The sequence below is a fragment of the Trachymyrmex cornetzi genome, unplaced genomic scaffold (assembly GCF_001594075.2).
Source record: "Trachymyrmex cornetzi isolate Tcor2-1 unplaced genomic scaffold, Tcor1.1 scaffold713, whole genome shotgun sequence".
Taxonomy (NCBI): domain Eukaryota; kingdom Metazoa; phylum Arthropoda; class Insecta; order Hymenoptera; family Formicidae; genus Trachymyrmex; species Trachymyrmex cornetzi.
The window spans coordinates 98,168-119,530 of NW_017300041.1; the positions used below are offsets into that span (position 1 = coordinate 98,168).

The 21,363-nt window shown below is 33.7% G+C and overlaps 2 protein-coding genes and 1 non-coding gene across 3 annotated transcripts in view; 2 read left to right on the top strand and 1 right to left on the bottom strand.

Moving 5' to 3' along the window:
- The window catches only part of LOC108767658 (BRISC complex subunit FAM175B), a 37,952-nt gene extending 25,249 nt beyond the window's left edge, over nucleotides 1–12,703 (top strand). Inside the window, exons 2-8 of the mRNA XM_018517636.1 lie at nucleotides 7,055–7,201; nucleotides 7,357–7,447; nucleotides 9,096–9,411; nucleotides 9,818–9,958; nucleotides 10,212–10,533; nucleotides 11,738–12,135; nucleotides 12,491–12,703. Of these exons, the coding sequence (XP_018373138.1) occupies nucleotides 7,115–7,201; nucleotides 7,357–7,447; nucleotides 9,096–9,411; nucleotides 9,818–9,958; nucleotides 10,212–10,533; nucleotides 11,738–12,135; nucleotides 12,491–12,557 (1,422 nt within the window). The 5' untranslated portion in view covers nucleotides 7,055–7,114 and the 3' untranslated portion in view covers nucleotides 12,558–12,703. The remainder of the gene's footprint in view (nucleotides 1–7,054; nucleotides 7,202–7,356; nucleotides 7,448–9,095; nucleotides 9,412–9,817; nucleotides 9,959–10,211; nucleotides 10,534–11,737; nucleotides 12,136–12,490) is intronic.
- Nucleotides 6,674–6,757, top strand: TRNAL-CAG (transfer RNA leucine (anticodon CAG)). The gene has a single exon. It is a non-coding gene; the product is annotated as a tRNA-Leu (tRNA).
- Nucleotides 12,704–13,641: 938 nt separating the features above from the next.
- Nucleotides 13,642–20,996, bottom strand: HPS1 (Hermansky-Pudlak syndrome 1 protein). The gene is made up of 9 exons (XM_018517626.1): nucleotides 20,900–20,996; nucleotides 20,648–20,811; nucleotides 19,893–20,161; nucleotides 15,790–16,259; nucleotides 15,030–15,657; nucleotides 14,523–14,667; nucleotides 14,273–14,333; nucleotides 14,053–14,071; nucleotides 13,642–13,819 (listed from the first exon to the last, which is right to left on the bottom strand). Exons 2-9 carry the CDS (start codon nucleotides 20,765–20,767, stop codon nucleotides 13,642–13,644), a joined length of 1,890 nt encoding a protein of 629 aa, XP_018373128.1. The 5' UTR covers nucleotides 20,768–20,811; nucleotides 20,900–20,996.
- Nucleotides 20,997–21,363: the final 367 nt, after the last annotated feature.

A 21,363-nucleotide genomic window follows, 5' to 3' on the forward strand; every position in this document is an offset into this window, starting at 1 on the left:
TAATTCTGGCGCCGCCTTTACCGGTCTGAATATCATGCGTTCTGATTCATACATTCCAAAACTCAAGTATGCGATAGGAACAAAGGTCTTGGTTCAAGAATGCAACAAATCGCTTCAGAGATAATCCAGAGATTCATGAATCTCCGAGGTCTAGTAGATGAAGAACGGAAGTTTACTTTAGCTTTTTAATATGCATTCATGAATATTCTGAATTAAATCTAATATCCAGGTCTAATTTTGCAAAGTTCGAAAATTAATGTTCTAAAAATTTGAGACCGATCTAAATCGAGCTGTCTTCGAATTTTAAAATGAATGTAAAATAAATATCATATGAATTAATTTTAAAATGAATATTTAAAGGATATACACATTTATGTATATTTTAAGGTGCGGTCGAGTTGCCGCGTCGAAGCATTTTTTGATTGGTCAATTAGTAAAATTCTTTCTTCTGATTGGTCAATCAAATGCTTCGAAGCATTCGTAATGGCAACTCGACCGAACCCTAAAGGTCCGTCTATAATGGACAGTCGCGGTAATGGATGAGGCTGTAAGAGTAAGAAATTAACCAATCACAGTCGATTATTCTTCTCACATTCAACTGTGATTGGTCAATTTGTTACTCTTACAGTCTCATCCACTACTGCTGCTATCATTGTAGACCACGCATAAGTCCGTAAGCAATAACAGAGTAGAACATAGGAAATGGATTTCAACCATTAGTCCGGATCTATAATAGATGATTTAAGCCGTAAGAAATTGACCAATTACAGTCTAGTACAAGGAGAATAATCGACTGTGATTCGTCCATTTCTTATGGCTTAAGGCTTAAAAATCTATTGTAGATCCGGACTTACAGACTTACATTACGTCCTATTATACTGAAAAATCAGCTTACTTCCGAATGTGTCTTACAGCCTTACCACTATTGCCCATTGTAGACGACACTTTAGTCCACAAACACAATAGAGTAGTAAGCCTTAAGCCCTAAAAAATTGATCAATCACAGTTGAATGTGAGAAGAATAATCGACTATGATTGGTTAATTCATTAAGACTTAAAGCTTACTATTCTATTGTGTTTGCGGACTTAATATTAGAAAGAATTGAATAATTGATACAAATAATATTTGTATTTTGAGAGCCAATCAAAAGCTGGTATTCATAGTCAATTCTTTAAGATTGTCTTAAATACAATTTTGAATACAATCTTGAGTACAAAGATATTATCGAACAATGACAAAGCCATATATATTAAGGGTGCCGTCACATGCGGCGTAACTGCGTAAGCGTAACCTGCATATTCTACTAATTTACTAGAATACGTTATTTTTTATTTACTAGAATACGCCATTCTGAGGGTGATGTCCCATGCAGCGGATCGTGCGTAAGCGGATTCGCGTATCGCCAATCACAGAATCATTCTCTTAGATATGCTTGCGAAATTTGCGAACATATCTAAGAGAATGATTCTGTGATTGGCGATACGCGAATCCGCTTACGCACGATCCGCTGCATGGGACATCAACCTGAGGGTGCGATTACATGAAGCGCGGAAACGCGGAAAAGCGGAAAAGCGGAAGACAAAATTATCTAGATTTTACTAAATTTCCGCGTTTCCGCGCGTTTTGTTTCGTCTGTTTTGATCTCCTAATATTACATGGAGCACAATTTTCGCGGAAAAGCGGAACGGGGTATTAGAAATTATTAATTTTTAACGATATTTATTGATTAAAATACTTGTATTCAGACCATTCTTAGGCTTATTCGACGCGTTTTTGCATGAAACGAAAGAATCTGGCAAAAAACGTTGTTCTGCCTTGTGATCTGAGATATTAAGCGTTAAAGTTGATGACTATTGAGGTTAGGAAATCTGTCACAGAGGAAAAATGTGGTCTATAATTGTACTATTCCACATGGGTTTCGACTTTTCACGCGATGCAAAGGGGCGCACGACTTCTATAATTGTGCTGTTGCAAAATCGAAACCCTTGTGCATTTTTTCAGACAGAATAAGCTAAAATGAGCCAGAAATTAGATTCGACGCATGGTGGTTCTATCATATTTCGGCGTAACAACAAAATAGCGTAAAAAGCATAAAGTGACTAGACAGAAACTGATGTTCAAGTGAAATGATATGATTGGTCGGCGCAAGTTACGCTTACGCAAGTTACGCCGCATGTGACGGCACCCTAACTTAAGACATTGTTTAAAGCCCGATCTACATAAGACGTAGACGCGAGTCGCAGATCGCAAGTTTGTTGCATTATACCTGACTTCGGTCTTAATCCTAAAATCCTAAAATTCAGCCAATGGAATACAGATTTCAGTTAGGACCAATTAAGACTGGCAGTCCTATTGACTAAATTTTAGGATATTAGAATTAAAACCGAAGCATAAACCAAACATTAGCTAATCCGATGCATCAATTTTAAGTGACGCTTCGAGATTGGTGACGCGACAAGCTTGCGACTTGCGGCTCGCGTTTTGCGTCTTCTACAGCTCGATCTACATAAAGCCGACTCTACATTAGTTACAAGCCGTTCGCAAGTTTGTTGTGACAGCCAATCTGAAGCTTGCATTTTGAAATCAACGCTTTACATTGGCTGTCGCAACAAACTTGCGATCGGCTTGTGTCTAATGTAGAATGGGCTTTATGTAGAATGGGCTTTAGTTGCAAGCTGATCGCAAGTTTGTTGCGATAGCCAATATGAAGCGTTGATTTCAAAATGCAAGCTTCAGATTGGCTGTCACAACAAACTTGCGATCGGCTTGCGTCTAATATAGAATAGGCTTAGCCTGGATCCTCATACGAGCAACAGCGCTTTGACACAGAGCGCTAATTGGTGAAAAGTCGGTTGTGGGGGGTAAAATTTACCTTCATCATCCATTTTTCACCAATCAGCATTCGGTGTCAAAGCGCTGTTGCCCGTATGAGGATCCGGGCTAAGACTCTTCATCAAATGACTTTGAGTTACTACATCGAAGTAATAACTCCGACTTAAAATAGCGTTTACACGGCATCTAACGTCAGTAGTTATAACATTGATGTTATAACTTCAGCGTAAATCGAGCCGTGTAAACGTAGTCATATACTACGTTTACACGACACACTTTACGCCGAAGTTATAACATCGATGTTATGAAACTGACCAATCACAGTCATTCCATTCTTCAGAGGAACAGCTATGATTGGCCAGTTTCATAATATCGATGTTATAACTTCGGCGTAAAGAGTGCAGTGTAAACGTAGTAATAGTTCGAGTTTAAAGATGCCTTTTCATGTTGACGCTCGACCCTCATTTTTGACGTTAAAATAAGTCACGTGATAGAAATTGGCGAAAATCAAGCGTCAATTTTAATCACGTAACTTAGGGAGCGTTTATATTGGCCGTACTACCGTATGCCATAATCTGTAAAATTGACCGATTACCTTCGAGTATTTCCTTCTTACAATGGAATGAGAGGAGAATATTCGACTGTGATTAGTCAATTCTTACAGATTACGACATATGGCATACAGTTACGGCCTGCACAGAACGCGGCAACGCTTGCCGTGCGGCGGAAGTTAGCGCAATAACCAATCAACGTCTCGTTACTCGGAAGTAATAGATATATAATTTCCACCGCGCGACAAAAGTTGAACTCAATCCAACTTTTGTCGCGCGGCGGAAGTAATATTACATCATTTCTAAAAGTTTTGCATGGTGAAGCCGACTTAAGAACATAGAATTATTAGTTAGTGCTAATGGCTTCTGCACACTAGACGCAGAAACTCTTGTCGTACGGCAAAATGTGATGCAATAGCCAATAAGCTTACAGCTCCTAATGCGTTCATTGGTTACCGCGTTTCATTTTACCGCGCGGCAAGCGTTTCCGCATTCAGTGTGCAAGAGCCATTATTTTGACGCTGAAAGTGAGCGTCGAGCGTCAGCATGAAAAGCTGCTTAAGCTGTTTTTTTATGCGAGCAAAGAAAAGCTAGCGTTTATCCCCTCTCCGTCACAATTCAAATCCAGCATTGAAAAGCTAAAGCTATCGCCTCCTTCCTTTTCATCGAGCGAAGTTTCGCTGGCGAAGTTACTCCCACTATGCCGTGAATAAAAGAGCATTGAACAAACAATTCAAAAAATTGAACAATCAAAAAATGCTTCGAAATATTTGGCCGATCAAGTGGGCCTAATGCTGGATTCACATTGCATCCGATTTGCGTCGTACGACACTCTGCAACCAATCAGAAAACAGGATTCCGATGATACGAAGTAAAATCCATCGGAATCCTGTTTTCTGATTGATTGCGCGTCGTACGACACGCATCGGATGCAGTGTTAATCCAGCAATAGCCAGTGTCAGCGGGTGCTTTCCATTTGGTGACACAAATCGTACAAGTATTGTTTTATCTTTGTCACTCTCTGAATGTCAAGAAGGATAGAACGACGCTTGTGTCGACTTGTGTCAAATGGAAAGTATCTAGCGTTGCTTCGATCATAATTGAACAGTGTCGAACTTTGAGCGTTTATTCGCTGGATTCGCCATTTTGGCGAAAAAATTGATGGAGAGGGGATAAAACGCCAGCTTTTAAGGCCTTGGCACATAGAAAAACTTAAGACGTAAGACGTAAGCAGTAACGAAATCAACATGTTGGATTCGCTATTACTTACGTATGGTCTTACGGTCTCTATTGTGATTGGTCGATTCGCTTACTGCTTAAGTCTTACGCCTTAAATTTTTTTATGTGCCATGGCCTTTACCCCGGATCTACAATATAAGTTTTAAGCCGTAAGAAATTAACCAATTGTGGTCGAATTCGAGAAGAATAATCGACTATGATTCGTCCATTTTTTATGGCTTAAGGCTTAAAATTCTATTGTAGATCCGGGGTTACTCGCTGCGTGAAATTGCAGGTGAAAAAGCAACCAATCAGCGCTATTCGGAATAACGCAGAATAACGCTGATTGGTTGTTTCAATACATTAGAAACCGTGTCTTCCGGTGTAACTAGTATCTGATATATAGGTTGAAATTCTTATTCTCTGTTCTCTGTTCCTTTTATTGTGCGGAACTCCTTACTGCCAATTGACTGCCAGTATACTGCATAGAACTTAAACTACTAGAGGGGGAATACGGACGTAGAGATCTAAAGGACAGAAATATTTTTCTATCCTCTTCTATCCTCTTTTGGCACATGCGCAGAAAGAAGAAAAGTTACCGAACAGAGAGAGAGAGAGAGGACAGAAATACATCTTCTATTTCTCAGATCTTGCTCACACTTTCCACTCATTGCTTGGATATTCCATTCTCCCTCTAAAGCTGGATTTTCATCTGCTACGACGCTCATTTTCAGCGTCAAAACAGGTCATGTGATCAAAATTGACGAATATCAAGCGTGACCTGTTTTGACGCTGAAAATGAGCGTCTAGCGTCAGATGAAAATCCAGCCTCAGATGAAAATCCAGCCTAGAGGTAAATTTTTGCGAGCTATTCTAACCGGCTGTTTCAACGACAAAAAGGATCATGTGATCAAAATGGATACTTGATATTCGTCAATTTTGATCACGTGATCTTTTTTGTCGCTGAAACAGCTGGTTTGAGCAGCTCATGAAAATTTACCTTAATAGTTTAAGCTCTATGTAGTACTGAAAATCTATAATTCCCGTTACGTATACTGTATTGACAACTGGCAGTAATATACGAACACCGCCTTTGTTGAAACAAGACTATATTGCGTTCCCTTATTTCGAAAGTGACAAAACTTTAAAAATATTTTTTTGTTATTACTATGAATGAGTAAATATATATAAAGATTACTCTATCAATTATTTAAAGTAGACTAACTTAATAACTTAACAGTTAAGTTCATCAAATAGCACTTGCAATGTCATTCTTAAGGTTCTCAAAGTAACACTTTACAACAATCGTAACACTTTACAAAAGTGAATTGTGTCATTCTTGTAAATAAAAAGGAGAGTTTTCTACAAAGAATATTTAGGGTTAAGTTGTTGTGCTCCAAGTTCGTAGAAAAAGTTGTTTTATTTTGAATTTAATCAATTGAATCGATCAAGATAAATATAAATTAACTGTTGATGATATTTTGAGTTATGTCACTTTTGATGAATTATTCTGAATTCATTATATTTTGTAGGATATCAAAATCGATCACGACTTAGAAAGGGTGGCTTTTAAAGATTGTCAAACAATGATAAAAAATAACATTTGATTTCTAAATATATTCTTTTTGCCAATATTATTTAATTAGTTAATAATTTTCTGTTAAGTTGAAATATACAACTTTCCTGTTAAGTTGACATAGTTTTTCTCTTTTTTGAAAAACTTAATTCTTTGAGTCATTCTTTTTAGTAAGGAAACGCGATTGATCTGCAATTGTTTGTACTTTTAAAGAATTCTTTGTTTGATTCGAGGCATTGCTTTCGTTTCTTCGAGTATTCATCAGAAATTTAAGTTTATTTAGAAATTTCATTATAATTTCCACATATAATATCCTCAATTTGTTTGACTCGTATCTTTGTGAGGCTATTCATAGTTTTTAAATTCCGATACCTTCTGCGAAGCCAATTGTTGCATTTGTTAAGTACATCAAAGTTGTTCTATTTTGAATCATTCGATCACGCAATTCGAGTCTTAAGTCTCATCGAGCTCTAATCATCTACAAAGCAGCACGAAGTCAGGATGGCCGAGCGGTCTAAGGCGCTGCGTTCAGGTCGCAGTCCACTTCTGTGGGCGTGGGTTCGAATCCCACTTCTGACAAGTCTTTTTTTTGCCTGGAAAATTATGAGATATCACAATGATTTAACTAGAGGACAATTTGTACTTAAATATACATTTTATATTAAACATGATAAAAATTATACGCATGTATTAAATTCTATACATATATAAACACATGAAGCCTGTTCTTTTTGGCTGAACTTTTGCACCAGTTCATCTTTCTTCCTCTTCTTTCCTCCTGGAGAGAAAAGGAAGAAAGATGAACTGGTGCAAAGTTCAACCAAAAAGAACAGGCCTATATTCTCAATTTTCTAAACGCAACGTTGCACTTTGCAGATTGACGCATGCACGGCAGATGGCTAACCACGGCTAACGTCAGAGCTGATTGTCGTCAATATGGCGGACGGCGACTTGCTCGTCACTATTTCGGGTGCGGCGCTTTCGTTGCTGTTCTACGAAAATGTACGCAGCGTCGGCGAGCAGGTAAAACGAATTGTGTATCGATTTGCCAATAAAGTTCTATAACTTTCCGTTGCGCAGAAATGCTGTCTCCGGAAGGCAGACTTGCTTCTACTGTCGTATAACCTCTACGTATACGTTTGCCAACAATGAGTAATGACGTTTCGTAATTCTTGCAGATGGGCTTTCTCCTTGGCGAAGCGCTTGAATTCATCGTTAAGACCTATACCGACTCCGACAATCAAGTAGAGACCATCAAGATTCACATTAGTGAGTACAGTCGCCTCAATAATCCGCATCTTTCATTCTTTTCGTGTAAACAACAAAAGAAAGAACGAGCAATCGAGTGCAGAAAGTGCATTTCGAACGACGATACATCCATTTTTAAATGCAGCAAGTGTAGATAAAAAGAGCATATCCGAACGTTTAAAATACTATTTTTATCTCGAAAGTTAATGAAAAAGAATATTTGCTGCTTTTTTGTACGTAAAGCCAGATTTAAAACGATTTAAGATTCTCCTGTTGAGGTAAAAACAGTGAAGTGTTTAAAGTGGAGCATGTTTTAGATTATTTTAAAGTCAAGAAATCTGATGAATGAAATTCATATCAGATGCATTAAAGACCGAGAAATAGAGATTAGAGTTCCAGGAATAAGATAATTTTAATCTCGGTTCTCTTCATCTTGATTGGTTGTATTCTAATCTTTATGGTCTGATATGAGCTTAAAGATGCACTGTATTGTAATTACAGTATATACACTGCCGGAAATTGAAATCCCAACACTATGAAGGAGTTGTGCTAGATGAATGAAAGTTACACAGAATGTTTGTTCACATGAGTTATTTTATTGATATCTATTACAAGGTCACAATTTGCAGGATACAAGTGTAGCGCCATATAAACATTAAGTATATTCTGACTTAATACCCACTGTAGTCACCTCTATGTTGAATGCAGGTCTCTAAACGTGCATGCATCCAATCATAGAGGTGTCGGATGTCATCTTGTGGAATGGCATTCCACGCCTGCTGCACCTGTACACACGTTATCATAGCCTTTCACAGTGATACTAACATAGAGGTGACTACAGTGGATATTAAGTCTGAATATACTTAATGTTTATATGACGCTACACTTGTATCCTGCAAATTGTAATAGATATCAATATAATAACTCATGTAAACAAACATTCTGTGTAACTTTCATTCATCTAGCAGAACTCCTTCATAGTGTTGGGATTTCAATTTCCAGCAGTGTATATCTTTGAATCAATAATAACAATTTAAACGAATTTATTGTAAATACGAAAATTCTTAACTACATCATAAGAGAGTTTTGAAGTTATATAAACCTTTAACTTTATCAAAACAAGTTTATCCTATACAAAAATTAAAATAAAAGACTAGCATGTATTTCTGCGCACAAGAGGAGTATAGTTATTTAATAAAAATGATATGTATAAATAGAACAAATAATTATAAGTTAAAATAATAACATTTATAATGGATATTATTTTAACTTATGATTATACTCTCTCTCTCTAGATAATAATAGTTTTATGTTTTTTCAGAGAAACTATAAAATGTGTTTAAATATTGAATTGTGTTCATATGTGTTATAACTTAATTGAAACAAAATGTTTAGATATCTTTTCTACTATCTACATTATTGGAAGGACCAATTTAAAAATATAAATTAACAACCAGAATAAGATAATTGATAAAACTTAATTGAAACTAAATGTTTAAATATCTTTTCTACTATCTACATGAAAAGACTAATGTAAAAATATAAACTAACATGCGGAATAAGATAAAACTTTATCAACTTCCTTGTGACTTGCTATTATTATTATTCTTATTTTTATTATTATTGCTATTCTTTATCCTATTATTAAAAATGTTCTAAACACTTTTAGATGTGGAAACCATTGTGACATGTCCTCTGAGTGATCTTTTGTACGACTCTAGTGGTCGGATCAACAAAGAGAAATTGAAGGATTTTGTGCGTGATAAGAGCAAGCAGGTGATTGGTTGGTTCCGTTTCCGCAGAAACACTAGTAGCTTGACTCCAACAATGAGGGACAAGATATTGCATAAGCAATTTGCTTCGCATTTCTCTAGTGTAAATAGTTGTAGGGAAGATTTCTTCCTTACTTGCCTCCTCAACGCGTCCATCTCCGAAACACGTGGCACCCACAAGTTCCGACATGTGTTCTTAAGGCATAAACGAGGGTTAGCATCACATATTATAAATTTGAAAAATTCAAATCTAAAAAGATCTTGTTTAAATTGGCAAAACAACTAGCCTGCTTGCTAAGTGATTGAACATGATTGGTTCTCTCACTTATAAATCTAATCAATCATATTCAACCGCTTGGCAAGTAGACTGCTAGCCGCTTCATCCAACTTAAACATGGCCAATCTTTAATCTGAATTTTTTTTTTTTAGTATTAATGTAAAATTGTTTACAGCAATTTTTATACAAACAGCTCTATTTAAATATAAATTATATAATATATATAATAGACAATATAAAATAAAATAAATGAGTATAAATATTTTTATATATTACGAAAAAAATTAATGTGACTAAAGTTTTTTTATATTGTACCTTGATATGTGCAATTTATACTTTTAGGATGTTTGAGCCAATTCCTTTGAGAATAAACAATTTAGGTGATGATGCATCTAGACACGATGGCTCAGATTATAAGCCAACACCTGTTAGGAAATCTGCACGCTTACCTGATGGCTTCACCGAACTGATAGAATCTTTAAAGTGAGTAAATATTTATCAATGCAGCAACTATTAAATAATTGTGTTAAATTATGTATTTTGCATTTCTCAAAATTGAAAAACATTTTTATAATTTTTATTTATTGATATGATGTATGTGAAATCTAATACAATATTTGATTGTCACAGGACATTTACTTTATAAAAGTATTTTGTAAAATTGATTTTTGGATTATCTAATATCTCAACATTGTACAACAATAATTATGTTATTAATTAGATATATATTCTTTAGGTTGGATACAATGAGGAAAAATGGATTAGATTCCGCTATGATGATCCAGAAAGCTGCCGAACAGCATTTAATGTCACTGATTCCGAAAGTATGTGAGTCCGATCTGGAAGTAGCTGAATTGGAGAGGCAAGTGCGCGAACTGAAAGACAAGATCGCAGCGCAGCGATTGATCAGGAAAATGAAAATGAATGGTGAGAGCTACGAGAGGACTTCTAAAGCAAATAGGGAGAATTGCTTTTCAGAGAAAATCGATTCCTCGACAAAAGACGAGATGAAAATCAGCGATGACATGCGTCTCCAGAAGGAACAAATCCCATCCTGTGTATGTCATCTTAAAAATTTGAATTAAGCATAGAATATCTTAAGGAGGTTCTCGCGCTACTTCCTAGTCAATAGACAGTTTATTCATAATAATACGTAAAACAATTAAAATAATAAAAAAAAAGATTACTAACAATATTTTATGCCATTATATATAATTGTTAATTTTATATGTTACTAAATATTTTCAAAATGACAAAATAAAAGTTGTAAGATGCTTACATGGAGTTATAAGAAGGAGATCAAACTCGAGGTGTGAAAGTGGGCTTGAAACACGGTGTCGGAAAACCCATGGAAAATCCGGCAGATGTGATTTTAGTGCCATCACGCCTTGCGGGAAAAATTATAAGTATTGACTGTCACGTGGTCATAGATCACACGTATGTATGTATGTATGTATGTATGTATGTATGTATCACTACATACGTACATACGTACATACGTACATACATACATACATACATACGTGTGATCTATGACCACGTGACAGTCAATACTTCTAATTTTTCCCGCAAGGCGTGATGGCACTAAAATCACATCTGCCGGATTTTTCATGAATTTTCCGACACCGTGTTTCGAGCCCACTTTTTTCGTGACCGGCCGCTTGAGTTTGATGTATATGCATCGTCCATTTGACACATTCTAACTTTTTTCATTGGAGAATTTAAATTTTTTGTGAACTGTACAGTAAGTTCAAATGAAACTTTACGGAAACAAACTTAAATGTTTACTTTATAATTATAACGATTTTTAAATTACTGTCTTATACGCAAGTGTCTTAATTTAAAAGAAAATAACTACAGAATAAGGTTATACCTCTAACTTGTAATGTAAAATTCTATAAATTTAGAATTAAATATCTTCAAAATGTTACGGTAAAAGTCAATGAAATTTTTTCTAGATATTATTGATATTATTAATATTACATGTATATTATAAACTTGTTGTATTACATGTATATTATAGACTTGTCTTATATTTCATCAAACGCAAGAACCTCCTTAAGTCAATCGCATATTTCTCAATTTATAGATTTTTTTATAAATTTTAAATCGATGTTTTTTAATAAAAATTTAATGCAGGTGCAATTTTCTCTACTTTTTAAATATTTCATTTGTTGGATATTACACTAAATTTTTTAGAATATTCAAAAATTGCAAACTCTAAAACAAATGTTAATCTCAATGCACAAAATGTTATCCTAGGCTCAGCCAGTTACCTCTAATAGCTGGACACAGTCCCGCAATACCGCCGCTTGTATCGCTAAAAGCGTTATAAATCAGGAAAAAATACGTCGCTCGGGACGTGGCAATCTGCAGGAAGATAGCAACCAACAACAAGATGTTACACAGAACTCCTCCTGTACTAACAGTAGACGTCCCGTTCCGGAAATTGTCACCGAATCAATCTGTCAAGATAATGAGACAAGCATGGGTAGAGGTAGAGGTCGAGGTAATCCCGATTTCATGCCAGGAATGAAAAAAGTACGTCGTAATCCAAACACATCCCAGGTGCATTCTCGAGAAAGAAGCATTACTCCGGAACAAGATTTCTCTCACGCCGAATGTTCTGCTACTGTATCCCTTAGCTCCCCCGTTCTCAGGTGAGGGGCTAGGGGCAAAGAAAACAAGTAGAAAAATAAAAGGAATGAGAAGATCGTTAAAAATGTATCTTCTTGAAAAACGAGTATTGAAAAACAAAGAAAAAAAATTTCAGGAAAAAATACTTTTATTTATTTATATATTTATATATATATAATTAAATTGAAGGAATATATTATAGAAGTTTTTTTAAAGAAAAATTTCTGAGAAAAAAAATTTTTTTTTTAACGAAAGAAAAGACTTTCTTTTCAAGTTTTCAATAAACAAAATAAATTACGAACAACATTTTATTGATGTAATATTTATATCTGCATAGCGTAAATTTATTTTTTTCAATAGTACTTAATTTGATCCCAGGTCTTGCCAGGTAGCAAAAAAGACAGATCTGGACAAATACAACACAAGGAAGTCATTGGACATTTAAATGGAGAAACCAAAGCCTGGAAAAATTGTGTTTTCAGGTTCTCTCAAACTTCAGATGTTCAAAAATTCGGAGATTTGAAAGAATCTGAAAAAAATATAAGGAACAAAAATATTCTAGTGTTATAAAAAGGATCGAAGGAAATTAAAGAAAATCTAAAAATACCTTAGAAGATAAAAATTTAAAGAATTTAAAAGAAATCTAAAGAAAACCGTGTTTGATTTCTTGAGAGGAAAATATGTTTACTTGATGATTAGAAGCGATTTTTGTATCGATTATTCTATTTATAGGTGCCTTAAATTTTGCGAAAAAATTCGAAAATAATTAAAGGTTCGACAAAAGATTAATAACTCATTTTGTTTCTTATTTCATATTCGTCATTTGGTTTATATCGTTTATTGTGCCATTAAATATATATATGAAGTTAAATGTTTTATTACAAAATATGTAAGCTTTTAATTAATATGCACTGATTATTAAATATATTTTGTAAATAAAGGGCACAAAATGATTGTTCATTTTGTGCTGTATAAATAAAACAATTGATAATACTTATGGTTAATTACATGAATTAATAATATCCTAATTAGTTCTTTATCTACAAATAGAAATATGTATGTAGCATTTACGCGCGATATAAATAAGCAAAATTCTAAATAAATAAGGAAAGCTTTCCATTGTTAATCTCGTTATTGAAATTGGCTATTTCATATTGATTAATATGGAAATATTAAATTTCAAATGTCGCAATTTTGCAATTGTGCATTTTTATCATATATTTGGGGAATTTAAAAAAAACAGTTTTATGATCTATAATCTACAACGATCAAAGAGAAAAAAGAACTAAATTAATATCGTGAAAAGCAAAGATCCAAAAATTGTGGAAACATATAAGAAAGTTTTTAGGAATCTAAATATCACAGATAAATTAAAATATCTTAAAAGATACTTTTAGAGAATTTAAAATTGAAGACGTATGGAAGTTTAACATTAAAATTCGAAAAATATTGATATTGAGAAAATCTAGAGAAAATCAAGTTAAAATTATACAGAGCTAACTAAAACTTTTTATTTAGAGAATGCGATTTTAGAATATATCCGCAAGATTGTTTGGCACCCCGGTGACTTCCCAGATGGTGGCTGCCAGTCTGCGAGAATGTTCCAGAACGCAAGTTGATGTAGTCAGTCCTAAGTGTACACAGTATAGTTCATAGATCCGTACTTTGCTCGGCGAGACTTTCGGAAAACACGTTTCAGTTAATTTTCTGCACATAAAAAGAGTTAGATATTTGAATTTTTCATAACATTATATATAAACTTTATACCGTTTTATTAATATAAAACTCTTTTAGAAAATATATTTTTATATTTTTAATTACAAATTAAATAAAAAATATTTAATTAAAGAATTTAAATTTAAAATATAACCTGTAATAATCTCCGCAAAGTATGCCTGGTACTGGGAAATTTTTCATGACATAGTTAAGATAGACTTTACATTTCGGTGGTGAACATCCCTGTGTAGATCAAAAAGATTAATATAATATTTACTTACATATATATCTATATTTTATGATATTTTATGTATTTTTTGGCATAAAATAAAGTATTTCGTAATGTAAACTTTAATTTTTTGTTAAAATTACATTAAAATATTTATGGAATAACAGATAAAATTCATTAATCATATATATATATATATATATATATATATATACACATAACTGACAGATGACCCTCTTGTAAATGCATTCTACTTTGCTCAACCATGTTCCAAATCTATAAAAAAACAAGAAATATTTCTGTATAAACTTATTTATAATTCCGTCAGGAGCTATTTATAGTTACATCTTTAAACCAACGCACGAATGTTACATATATACTATATGTATAAAATAAAAAAATAAAAAACAAAGAATTAACATTAAAAAATTTTGATATAATTAATATTATCTTGATGGAACTTACTTTTTTCATTGTGAGAGCGAGCGTTTCCGTGCTCGTGAAGTCAAGCGTAGGCGCCACAAGTCTGTGGGTATTTCTGTCGATATAGATGAAATGCACTAGACCTGGAAACTCCTCAAGATATTTGTTGATAGTTAGGGAAGTTCTTGTGGAAAAACGCATAATATTAAGGAGACATACAAAATAAAAAGTTACACAAGCAATAATGTTCTAATTTATATGTAAAAATCTAAATAATTTTTTTAAATTTAAATTTTTTTGAAGAAAAATTATATAATTAAAATTTTGTATATTAATATCATTCTTTTACTGTCATAACACGATTCTTCTATATAAAAACTTTATATTCGATCGTTTATATTAGTTTATATCGACTTTATTTAGATCGTTTTATAAATAACAATCTAAAAAAATTAGATTTAAAGAATATAAATTTTATGAAACATTTAAAAAATTGTTCAGGAAAGAAAAGTCATGAAATCGTGCCTCTTCAAGTTTAGAAAAGGATATGATCCTAGCGTGAAGTTTTTCAGAGCTTTGACTTTCAGAAAATCACTGAAATCATTTAGCTTTTGTCTCACAAGTCTGCCAACCGTTGTCAAAACATCAATTCCTTGCTTCAGAAAATTCTTGTCAAAACAAGTCAAACGCAATAGTTCTTTCAAAGTCTCTACAAAGCCAGAAGTATTAGCTTCAATCTGTAGAACCACTTCGGGATCTCTGGAGCGCAGAAGATCACTGTACTTTTTTCGGACAAAATCCCATTTGATCTGCAACCTTTTCTGACACATATCGACATCATTTCCGACATTCGAACGATTCTTTTTAATTCCTTCTAGCACTTTTTTTATTGCTATATCAAGATTATCAAAAGCTGGTTTCATCTCATCGATGTCTCGTTGAAACTGCAGATTGTTTATTAGATTTAAATAATGGAAACTGTCGCATAAACCTGAAGAAATGGATAGATTTGTAGCTTCAACGATTGTTATCAAGTTAATGGAATCTGATAATTCGAAGATGTGAACTGCATTGGCTGTATAATTATGCTGGCAACCGAGGAGAAACGATTGGCTGTAGAGATCATCGTCAGTTAAGGATGAGAGACCTTCGTTCACAGAAGATTCCCTAGAACCTCCTACAACAAATAAAAGCTAAGTATAATCTATTTAAATTAAAAGTTCATCCTTTTTATTCACTAAAAAATTTTTATTATACCAAACAAAAATATATATCCATTATCAAAAATAACTGTGCTGCAAAAACTTACTAAAGAGATCCGTTATGTCCTCTGAAGTAGGAGTGGCCAGTTTAGCTCCGAAGTTTAATTTCGTTTCATCATTTTTCAAAACGCTGCTCTCTGGTAACAAGATATCATCGCAGCAATCATCATTGCTTTCCGACTGATTTTGCTTTCGCTTTTTATTCACTACCCAGCATAGCAGGATCATCAACAAAATGTCAGAAGCGTACAGATCATGAACATTCTTGCTGGAGTACAATGATAGAAACTTTGACCCCACTAAGAGCAGCAAATGCAGATTGCTAAATTCAGGCTGTGAATTTTTTAGCTTGTCGCAGGCATCATGCAGCACCTTGAGAACTGAGGATGCCACTTCCGCATTCACAGACAACTGTTCCACTGCTTCAGTCAACACGCTTTGTTCACAATTTCTTAGATTAAACCACGCATCCAACAGAGAAGATACTAAACACATCTTCTGCCAGTTGGTCTTTAATCTATAAAGATCAAAGCAATTAGTCAGTCAGTCGTAACCATCATTATAACAGTCAAAAATAATAAAAAAAAGTCCATCAGAGCCTACATCAGCTGTTCGGATGCACAGAAAACACTTTATTTTCATGTGAATATAATAAATCAAATCAAATAAACGTTTCAACTCTTTAATTTGGGTCCTTATCAATATAAATATAAATCTAATTATATAAATAACGCAAAATCCAAAAAAGTTATTCCTGCCAATTTAGCTCGTTCTTCTTTATCCAAATGCCAAATTAGCTATGTAAAATGATTATCACAAAGATAACTTATACCAAACTAATATAATAATTTACATAAATTACAACGGAGTCAGATACAATACGTCAAAAAGTAGAATATTAACTTATATAATAACCCGTTAATAAATCAAACTAATTAAGACTCCTTACAAATCAAAGAATTGGAAAGAGTAAGGGCACTAGGAGTCAGGCGCAGGAGACGTCGCGCAAATAATACACTTATAAAGAGTGAAACTTCTTTATTCACTAAACGCGCTTACATGTTTCGGCTCACTTTTTGAGCCTTCCTCAGAGCAAACACAAACTAACATATATAAACTAAAAGTTATCCTGTCATGGTGAGCTCCCCTACATCGAGAATTTAAATGCTAGGATTAACCAAAAAAGAAAAAGAAAGGAAAAATGAAAAAGGGGAAATGTTGAAAATGTCGAATTAGAAAATATGGAAACTAATTTATCAAAAAACTTTAAGAATATAATTAATTATCCCGCAAATAAGGACGCTCACCATTTTTTGATTACAAAGCACCATATCGCAAACATTACCATGAATAATTCAAGAACCGGTTCCTGATATGTTGGCCAGTCGGTATCAGACACAGTGAGTCACTTTTTTTTTTAGTTATTAGCTAGTATTTTTTCGAGATAACAAATAAAACAACATTAAAATGTTAGTCAGTTCAAGAAAAAAAAAAATGAAAATTGTAAAGTGATCAGAAATTTCGTCAGAAGGACTCGTTACTGTGCACAAACGACACTGACTGACAAGACGTGACAACAATTCGAGCTTTTATAGTTTATCTATAATCGGGAGGCCTTCAGAAGCCCCTTCATATCCGTCTGCAAGTTGAGTCCATGCGTTTGTCTTCTGATGAATATCATCTCCGAAATCAGTCTCTGCCTGTAGTGAGGTTCCTCCAATATTGCAACGCTGTCCCAGTCAAAATCATGTCCCTCTTGCAATCGATGTTCCGTTATAACATTGCGAGCAAACGTGTTCCATCGGATATGGTTCTTATGTTCCGTGATTCTTGACTTCAGTTGTCTATACGTCTGTCCCACATAACTCGCGTCGCAGCTCTTACACGAAATCTTATAAACAACCTTCGACTTCTTATCACGCGGTAAGGGATCTTTATTCACCCTAATAAATTCTCGTAATTTATTAACACTACAAAATGACACTCTCATATACTCGCTATTCAATCTATTAAACTTCTCAGTAATACCACGAACGAAAGGGACAGTGATTTTGACTGGGACAGCGTTGCAATATTGGACGAGGAAGAGACTCTCTACAGGAAGAGACTGATTTCGGAGATGATATTCATCAGAAGACAAACGCATGGATTCAACCTGCAGACGGATATGGAGGGGCTTCCAAAGGCCTACCTCCTGATTATAGATAAACTATAAAAGCTCGAGTTGTTGTCACGTCTTGTCAGTCAGTGTCGTTTGTGCACAGTAACGAGTCCTTCTGGCGAAATTTTTGATCACTTTACAACTTTCATTTTTTTTCCTTTTTTTGGAATTGACTAACGTTTTAATGTTTTATTTGTTATCTCGAAAAAATACTAATAACTAAAAAAAAAAGTGACTCACTGTGTCTGATATCGACTGACCAACATATCAGGAACCGGTTTTTGAATTATTCATGGTAATGTTTGCGATATGGTGTTTTGTAATCGTGGTGAATGTCCTTATTTGCGGGATAATTAATTATATTTTTAAAGTTTTTTGATAAATTAGTTTCTATGTTTTCTAATTCGACATTTTCAACATTTCCCCTTTTTCATTTTTCCTTTCTTTTTCTTTTTTGGTTAATTCTAGCATTTAAATTCTCGATCTAGGGGAGCTCACCATGACAGGATAACTTTTAGTTTATATATGTTAGTTTGTGTTTGCTCTGAGGAAGGCTCAAAAAGTGAGCCAAAACATATAAGCGCATTTAGTGAATAAAGAAGTTTCACTCTTTATAAGTGTATTATTTGCGCGACGTCTTCTGCGCCTGACTCCTAGTGCCCTTACTCTTTCCAATTCTTTTATACAATAATAATATAAAAACTTACATAAAATAAAAACGGAATCCAGTACATTGCGTCAAAAATAGAATCACATCGCACATCAAATTGTCACATTTATTATATAGTCATTCACAAGAAAGAAAAGAAAAAACGCACAATTAGAAAATTATTAAAATAATTAATCTGAATTTTAATTGTAATTATAGCTTACATGTAAGCGTATCTTGCGACTCGACGTAAAGGTCTTGTGGTGTCGGCAGTCAGAAATGAAATGAGAGTCAAAATAATAAAGTCACGTAGTTATTGAAATGAAAATGAAAATTAAACTAAAACTAAGAACAAAGAGGGGAAACAACGTCATGATTCCGCAAACAATTCCAAGTATAGTGAGTCTAATGAATACGTATTATTCTGTAAATTCAAACTCTGTCTCTGTTGCTTTATATGAATCATTTCCAAAATCAATCTTTTATTGAGCACCCTTTCCTCGTCTAATATCTTTATATTTTCCCAATCAAAATCATGCTGATGACTAACTCTGTGTTCTGTAATTACGGAATGTTGTGTAGTGTTCCAATTTATATGATTTTTATGTTCATTTATGCGTGTCTTCAAATATCTACCTGTTTGGCCTACATATGATGCTTCACATTCTCATCAATTCTGTATACCTCGTCTGTATGAGATAATTTAAGAGGAACATCTTTATGACTTCTGATGAAATCTTGATAAGGACCCAAATTAGAGTGTTGAAACGTTTATTTAATTTGTTATATTCACATGAAAATAAAATATTTTCTGTGCATCCGAACAGCTGATGTAGGCTCTGACGGGGTTTTTTTATTATTTTTGGCTGATAGATTCTTTCCTTATTTTATATATTTGTTCATCATTGTAACTATTTTATTAATGATCATTGTCTAGTCACACATACAATTAAACACTACATAGTCCTTGACAAGTAGAAATTTGTTAAACTTGTAATCTTAAAAGATTGAAAAAAAATTTTTTAATGTAATCTATTATATTAAGTGTATTCCAAATAATTAAACATTTTACATATATTTTTATTCCATTATTTATCTACTAACAGGGTTGGGTATGTATTTGAAATACTTTTGTATTAAATACAGTATTTGTAATTTAAATAATAATATTGATTGCCAATCTTAATATTTGAAGTACAAAATATAAAATATACTTTTGTGTTACAATGAAATACAAAATATAATTACTGTTACAAATACTGTTTCTCAAATAAAAAAAAGTATTTCAAATATATGCTTAGCCCTGTCTATTCCAATTAATCTACTAGCTGTATACTAACATTGCAATATCTGGACCACACACGTGTTGTACAATAGATACACATACTCCTAGCGTATGTCTCATGAGCTCTACGTCTTTGGCAGCAATATACATGAATGTATATCCAATGTACTCATCAAATATCATGTTAGCTCCATCCTGGAACTTCATGGAAGTATAGGAATTTACGAACTGTGAAGCCATCACATGTTGTGAGGTGACTATAGGTGAAAACAACTGCATTATGATGTTGGGACTTGGTATGGAATTGTCCAAATCTGTGAAAACCTACAAGAACTACTTGTTGTTATTCTTTAAAAAATTAATACTAACCCATTGCATACGAATATTTTATTGCTACCTTGGAATAATTTTTTCGTAGTCTTTTTCATTCCTTCTTTCTTAAATATTCAGAGAATAACTATACAGCTCTAAGGCCCGATTGCATCAACATTACTTTGATTTTAAGCAAGGCTTAAAACGCTGTCTCTGGCCGATATTCATAGTCAACTCTTATTTTAAGATCATCTTAAGTAATGTTTTAAGTCGCTAATGCGGCCCTTTGATTGGTCCATGACATCATAAGACTGTACTTAAGACAGTCTTAAATATAAGATCTGACTATGAATACCGGCCTCTGTCTCTTTTTAAACTTTAAAACAAAATAGAGTTTAAATCTCGTTTAAAGTCAAAGTTGGTGTAACCGAGTCTAAGAGGTTGTAAAACTCACAAAATTAATCATTACGTCATTGTTATCTGAAAGTTATCAATTACCTTATCATCATCGAGCAGTCCCTGCATTCTCGCCAGCTTCAAAATATGGCTTGCAAATTTTTTATTACATTTTACAAATAACACATCATTCAGATGGTCGAATATCAATATAGCTTTCATTTTGCTTTTGTGATTTTAATGTGTAACTGTTATGTTGTGTATCTCTAGCATGTAAACAGAACTCCGTTTTCGTTGAATATTGTATTCTTATTGAGAATATAAACACGCTGCTTATTGCTTATTATTGTTCACCTCATTCGCTTTAAAATATTTAGGTTGGGTCATTTTAACGTTGACAATTATCGACATCGCCGTTATTGACGTCGTGAAACTTAAGCTGGAAACACAATAGACACAGGCAATAGTTGCATCCAGAAGCACGACCGCTCATTGAGTGCTCATTGAGCTCTTGTATCTGTTTGGTCTATATTTTTCGATCTAATGGAATATGTCAATCAGATGCAAGAGCTCACCGAGCGCTCAGTGGCCGCGGTCCGATTCACGCTCACAGTTCTATCAGTGCTTACGACATTAATGGTCGGTCCGAAACAAATAGCGTGCTGAAGTTTTTCTATTTTGGACCGGTCGTAAGCACAATTTATAAGTTAGAAAACGTAACCTGATGAAAAGCAAATGGAAAGCGTATGTATATATGGTTCGCATAATAGAAGAAATAATATCAAGAATATGAGTAAATATTAAATACTAGAAAAAGA